The 7,340-nt window shown below is 44.8% G+C and overlaps 1 protein-coding gene across 1 annotated transcript; it reads left to right on the forward strand.

Annotated features, from left to right (window-relative positions):
• Positions 1-1,496: 1,496 nt before the first annotated feature.
• Positions 1,497-2,063, forward strand: LOC126108256 (speckle-type POZ protein-like). Its single transcript, XM_049913485.1, has one exon. The coding sequence runs from the start codon at positions 1,497-1,499 to the stop codon at positions 2,061-2,063; it is 567 nt and encodes a 188-aa protein (XP_049769442.1).
• The last annotated feature ends 5,277 nt before the right edge of the window (positions 2,064-7,340 follow it).

Genomic DNA, 7,340 nt, shown 5'->3' on the forward strand with positions numbered 1-7,340 from the left:
CCAAAAAGCGATATAAAACGGAAGCAAATGTACAACTAACTAATGAGGGATGGGAAAGGAAGACTTGGGTTGGTCGGGTGGCTTCCAGAAGCCTGCAGTGCACGTGTTGGCCTGCGACCCTGCGCTGACCTCTGGCGCTACGCTCTGTGCAGCACTGCCTCGGCGTCTCCATCCACGTCGAGCGGCCGCGACAGAAGCCTTGGGACGAATTCTTAGGCGCTCTCCTGGCACTGTAATGGCCCGGCAGACGTCTTACGCTGGTGGAATGGAGGTGCTGATTCGGGACGATTCGAAAAAAGTGGATGCCGTTCTCGCGAAACCCAATTGTCTGAATTTAGGAAACCAGCTACACTGTAGTGTGTGGAACTATTTCACTGACTCCGTCGTTTGCCCCCTCATACGACCAGGAGAGTCAAGAGTGTTGTTGGAGCTGTGATGGAGCTTACTTTGGTTTAGCCATGACGTATCTATCATCTAATAAGTATCCGAACGTTCTGTGGGGCAAAGATGCTATACAAACATGTCCACGCCAGAAGGAGATGCAAATATATATTTGTGCGAAAGTTCCACAACACATGTTCTGGAAATGGAGCCAACGAGTTTCATTCCTAAACTGCTCAACCTGGAAATACCTGGGTACACCATAGCTTGCAACATTCGGATAAAATGGCGACATGATTTACGATAGTATTATGCAGCATTCTTTACCACGGAGGTGGGCGCTGCATCTTTTTCTGAAGAAACAAGACGCAGATATCAATCTGTTCAAAGGAGAGTTAAACATACCAATGAATTTAGACTTACAGTGGTTCAAAACGGCTCAAATGGCTCTGAGCTGTATGGGACTTAACATCGGAGGTCATCAGTCCAATAGAACCTATAACTACTTAAACCTAACTAACCTAAGGACATCACACACACCCATGCCCAAGGCAGGATTCGAACCTGTGACCGTAGCAGGCGCGCGGTTCCGGATTTAAGCGCCTAGAACCACTCGGCCACGATGGCCTGCCAAGTTTAATCGTGCCTACCCTGAGACATTCACCAAGGAAACTGATTTCTGCATTACATGTACATTGCTTCTGATGTGTCACTGATCTGTGGAACCTGAGATAAGGAGGAAGAAAATTTTTCTCAGAGGTGCCACGAGCTTAGATTTAAATATAAGTCCTGTAACTTTAGTGCTGAAGGAAGTTTGTTGCTTTGCCATTTTTTTGCTATGACATATATAAACCATCTTTTGACTGAGAACAATAACATTTTTAGAAGGTGAAAGCAGTCTATCATAGTACCACGCTGGTAGTTACAAACCTTAGGTGATCACGAAGCAGTACGGACCATTGTCATTTGAAGGAAACTGGTGACGTTGCATTTGATTTAGGGTGGACAACACTTCAACAGCTGTTGTTTCATACAGGTATGCATGCGCCTCGTACAAGTGTTGAGGGTGCAGTGTGAGGGCTGCTCAGTGGTACTGTGTTTCAGGACCACCCACCATGTCGGCAGTTACGGAGGTTCAGAACACCACAACCGAGGCCCTGGCCGCCCTGCTAGACGGGGGTGAAGGCGCCCTGGTGACGCTCGTGGCGGGCGAGACGAGGGTGGCGGCTCACAGGGCCGTGTTGGCAGCCGCGAGCCCCGTGTTCGCAGCGATGTTCGCGCACGGCATGCTGGAGGCCAGCTGCGGCCAGGTGAGCATCGACGACGTGGAGGGCCCGGTGCTGAGGCTCCTGGTGGCCTACACGTATACCCTGCAGGCCCCCCAGCTGCCCGACACGGCCGCCCAGCTGCTCTCGGCGGCCGACAAGTACGGCTTGTCGGGCCTGAAGGCTGCCTGCGAGCGGCAGCTGATCTCGCAGTTGGCCGTCGAGACCGCAGCGGCGACGGCCGTCAGGGCAGTGAGGCACTCGTGCCCGGACGCCACCAGGGCTGCCGTCGCCTTCATAAAGCACCACCCGCAGGTGATGGCCACGTGGGGCTGGGCAGACGCTGTGCTCGACTACCCACAAGAAGTCAACAAAGTCACCCGTCTGCTCGGTGAGCCACCAGCAGAAGCCAGGTAAGCACGATTCCATTTTTGGCAGTGCTAGTGTGAATTTGACGTCGTCCTTGCTTTGTTCGTCGTGGGTTGCTTTGTTGCCTACGTTGCATAGCACCGTAACGTCATCTACTTACTGATAGTCGGTCACGATGCTAAGTCTCTCGCTGTTTACACTTCTACTGCTTCTTATCAATTTTGCCTTTCTCTTATTTACTCTCATTCCATATTCTGTACTCATTACACTGTTCATTCCATTCAACAAACCATGTAATTGTTCTTCACTGTCACTGAGGGAATCAGTCATCAGCAAATCGTATATCGTTTCACCCTGAATTTTAATTCCACTCTTCAGTCTTTCCATTATTTCCGTCATCGCTTCTTCGGTATATAGATTGAACAGTAGAGGCGAAAGATTACATCCCAATCTGACACCTTTTTTAACCCGAATACTTCGCTCTTCGTCTTCCACTCTTATTTTACCTTTTTGCCTCTTGTACATATTGCAAATTACTCGACTTCTCCTGTGGCTTACCCGTATTTTTCTCAGAATTTCAAACATCTTGCAACATTTGATATTGCCGAACGCTTTCGCCAGGACCACAAATCCTATGAATGTTACGGAACGTCAATTTTCTTTTCCGTTCTCCTGTGTATTATCCTTCTTAGCAACTGGGATGCTAGAGCTGTTAAGCTGATTGTGCGATAATTCTCACACTTCTCTGCTCTTGCAGTCTCCCAAATCGTGATGATTATATTTCTCTCTCTGTCAGATTGTATATTGCCAGACTCATACATTCTACACACCAGTGAGAATAGACCTTTTGCCACCTCCTCCAATGATTCTAGAACTTGTGATTGAATGTTGTCTATACCTTATGCCTTCTTTGATCTTAAATTTTCCAAAGCGCTTTTAAAATCTGATTCTAATCACCAATATTTTCCATACCGACTCCTGCTTGTTCTTCTGTCACGCCATCAGACAAGTTGTTCCAATCAGAGAGGCCTTCAGTGTACTCTTTCCAACTATCCGATCTCGCCTCTGTATTTAACACTGGAATTCCCATTGTGCTCTTAATGTTACCACGCTTGCTTTTAATTCCGTTGAAGATTGCTTTGACTTTTCTATATGCTGCGTCAGTCGTCCCAAGGATAATTTATTCTTTGATTTCTTCACATTTTTCGTGCAGCCATTTCACGTTAGCTTCTCTGCACTTCCTATTCATTTCATCCTTAAGTGACATATTTCTCAATTACTGAATTTTCCTGAATATTTTTGAATTTCTTTCTTTGATTGATCAACTAAAGGTTTTCCTGTATTTTCCATGGTTTCTTCACAGTTAGCTTCTTTGTACCTACGTTTTTCTTTCCAACTATTGAGCTGTTAATTATCGCAGTATCTGTAGCCTCAGAGAACATAAATCTCATCTCTTCTTTCCTTAGTACTACTGTATTCCACTTCTTTGTACACCGATTGCTCCTGACCAGTCTCATAAAATTCAGCCTACTCTTCATCACTGCTAAATTGTTATGAGTCTATATCTACTCCTGGGTTTGCTGTACTGTCCAGTATCTGATTTCAAAATCTGACTTTAAACCTCCCATGTTTCAGTCCTTTCCCAAGTATACCCCCTTGTCTTGAATAGACTATACCAGCTACTACTAGGATAAATTTACTATAGAACTTAACTAGCCTTACTTCTCTCCTATTCCTATTGTCAAGTACATATTCTCGTGTAACCCTTTCTTCTACTCCTTCCCCTACAGTTGTGTTTCAATCCCTCCATGAGTATTACATATGTACCAAATTACGTGTTCAATATCCTCATACTTTCTCTCTCTTCACCTTCAACTTGCGACGTCATCATGTATACCTGAACTATGGATGTTGTTGGTTTGCTTTCGATTCTCACGAGAACATCTATACTCATCCGTTCACAGTATCTCACTTTCTGCCCTGCCTTTCTATTGATACTGAATCCTACTCATGTTATCTGCTGCTGTTGCTACTACCCTATTCTCATGTGGCCAGAAATCCTTCCTTTTCCCTTTCCTTTTCCCTTTCCCCTTTCCCTTTCCCCTTTCCCTTTTCCCTTTTCTTTCCGCGTCACTGACACACACTACAGCTAGATACGTCCTCAGCATTTCCCTTTTCTTATTTTCTAGCTTCCCAACCACATACAAATTCCTTACTTTCCACATGACGACTCGTAGAACGTTATCCTTTCGTTGATAACTCAACTTTTTTCTCATGGTCACCTCCCCCTTGGGCCTCCTCGCCTGGAGGTTTGAATGGGGGACTAGTCTTGCCAATGGAGAGTCTGTACAGCACAGACTTATTGAATCACATGCCTCATTGACGGACGTTATGTATCTTTAAGCAGTGGTTTACATTGCCTTCTGTATCCTCACGTTGTTGATCATTGCCTATTCTTCCTCATTTAGGGGCAGTTTCAGACCTCAAGGGAAAGAGTGTGCCCTGAACCTCTGTCGGCCCTCCGCCCTCTTTGGAAAGGCTGTTGGCTGAAAGAGGGTGACACCTGATGCTGGAAGTCTTCAGACACCAATGCTGATGATTCTTATTCAAAATTTAAGTGATTGTGAGGTTCAAACCCGGGACTGAGGACTTTCCTGATTACTAAAAAAGACGCTACCCCTAGGTGACTGGCACCAAAGAGCAGGGTATGACTCCCTGAGATATCCAGTAAAGCAGGAGCTATGAGTGCTGGGGCTACTCATGCACACTGGGGGCAAACAAGAAGAGAATACTCCAGCCAGCACAGTAACATTGTCACACTCAATGCTGTGCTTTACAATCACATTTCCTTCTTGTCTCTGTTCAGCTATCGCCCTGAATGTTTTCCGTGCATTCCCTTTCACTAAACAAGACAGGCAATCTCTGCTCCCCCCCCCGGTCTTGTTTGAAGTTCCCTGTGGCGTTACCAGAGGTCGTCCAGGGAATCCTATCAGGTTTCCTGCTACTGGCATACAGCAGATTATATTTGCTGTCCACCTACAGGTGTAAGACATATCTCCCACAACGTCAGTATTGATGTGACGTTTTCATCCAGCTATCGTTTGTTGCCTCTGTCTCTCGGATACATATGCTCCATACAAGTCTATTTTGTTTCCTTTTCAATTAAAAAAAATCCATATTCAATAGACTACAGGTTACTTCACAAGTTGTAAACATTGTCCATCATATAAAAATTGCATACACTGCGTAATCCATTTTTTTCTTTTAATGGTGGCCTCTACTGCAAACTGCTCAACACGAAAATTGTTGTTTAAGAAACACATCACCACTGCTCTCTTTTCAATGAATCGAATTGTAGAGACATTACACACATATGTACAGTTCTATTTGCTTTACTCAAATGCAGATTTTGAATATACTCCTGATAACTTTTATAGCATAGCTCTTGTAATTCTTGTCCATCTTCGTCATTCCCTCAGGCTTCACATAAAACAGCGGCTGCATATCCATGACCATATAGTTTCAACAGTAAGTTGATATTCCAACTTATCAGTTTGTTTCTCTATCGCTGGATCTCTCTCTCTCTCTCTCTCTGTCTCTCTCTCTCTCTCTCTCTCTCTCTCTCTCTCTCCCTCCAGTGATATAATTCAGCATCCATATATCAGTTTTCAAATTACCTCACAACCAAAAGTAGCAGCCAGTTGACTTTCACTGCTTCTAAATTCTGTCTGAAAGTTGTTCTGTCAGGGCAGCAAAATTGTTGGCCCTTATGTTTAGAATTTGGTTTGTGCTTCATTTTGAACAATTTTTTGTTTTGCATCTTAAGCTACGCCAATGGGGAATATAGCAGAAGTAGTGCAGAAAAAGATCAGTTAATTGGTGGCACAGTCACGTTAAGTGACAGGCTGGTGTTGTTGGCACTGAGTGTACTGTTGCCCCGGTGGACAGTCCCTCTGCTGTACCGCCTGCAGTGAGCCCCTGTGTGAACACGCCCATCCACACAGTGTTTCTCTGTGCAGCTCGCCAACCGCCACAGGGGGCGGGCTCACCCCCAACTCTGACCGTCAACCCCACAGCGGCCACAGCCGGACTCCTGCTGCAGCTGCGCCTGCGACGTCTGCCCGACACACCCCTCCACCTGATGACGCAGCCGTCTCGCGCTTCCGGTGAGTTGTGTTACCACAGGTGCCAAAGTCTTACCCTCACAGTACTGCTTATTTTGGCATTAACCAGCCGATATAGTAAATAAAATAAAATACAGATTCCTTCGGTTTTTGGATAGAGGTTACAGTTGCCATTAAACATTACTCCTTTCTCACTTTTTTGGCTGTGATATTTTGAAGATTGAGCACATATGCAGAAGTTTTCTCGTTCTCTGTATTTGCAGTGAGAATTACGTTCCAGAGTCACTCAACTGTAGTTACGTAGGAAGTGTCCCATACAAATCATACCCATTTCCAAAGATTCTTTATATATTGATGTGTTGAATCTAGATTTTGTTTTGAGTGATGACTGTGTGTTTTACAAATTGATTCTGAATTAAATGGGTATGGAAACGGGATTTTTCGTGCAATTCCACTCAACAGAACCTATGTGAATGGTTGTAGATATGTTGTTGAAGACACTCCGGAAGAAATGGCAAAAGAAAGGTAAACAGAAATAGAAGTAATAATGAGAAAAAGTTAATATTTAGTACAGTAATGAGGATACAGCTTGTTTTGGGTATGTCTTAAAATGTAATTCGAATATTCCTTAAATGGTTCCCTGGTCAGTTACATCTGTAGTGACTATTGGAAATCTGTGCCGCACTGTAACAGGAACCCAGATTTGCTGCTTATTGCAGGCAGTCTCCTTGAGCAGTAGGCTGCATGAGCGCACCTCCACTTCTGACTCAGTGTCTCATCGACACTTGCACTAGAGTTTATCCTGGGGGACTTGGGGGAAGAGTAGCAAGAGGAAAATCGGATCCGTGGATTTGTTATCTTACTTCAGATGATGTACGGGAGAACCTCTTGTGATGGTGTCTGCAAACCATGGGTAAAAACATCATCCACAATGGTAATTCCATCTACGCCAGCAAACACACTCAGCTGGTCTAATGGTTGAGGCATCTGCTCTCGAGAAGTGAGAAATGCAGTGGGTGTGGCTGAGTGGAGATGCGTACAGCACTGTATGGCTCGTCACTCGTAAACAAACTGATGGATGATGGAGGTCACCAGGTGTGATGAGTAATGGTTTTGATTCACCGAGAAGTTTTGTATAATTCCATGGTATAGTTAACTTTTATTTTTAGAAAAGAGCAACCGACGTGGGCAAAGATAGTTG

The sequence above is a fragment of the Schistocerca cancellata genome, chromosome 11 (genome assembly GCF_023864275.1).
Source record: "Schistocerca cancellata isolate TAMUIC-IGC-003103 chromosome 11, iqSchCanc2.1, whole genome shotgun sequence".
Taxonomy (NCBI): Eukaryota; Metazoa; Arthropoda; class Insecta; order Orthoptera; family Acrididae; genus Schistocerca; species Schistocerca cancellata.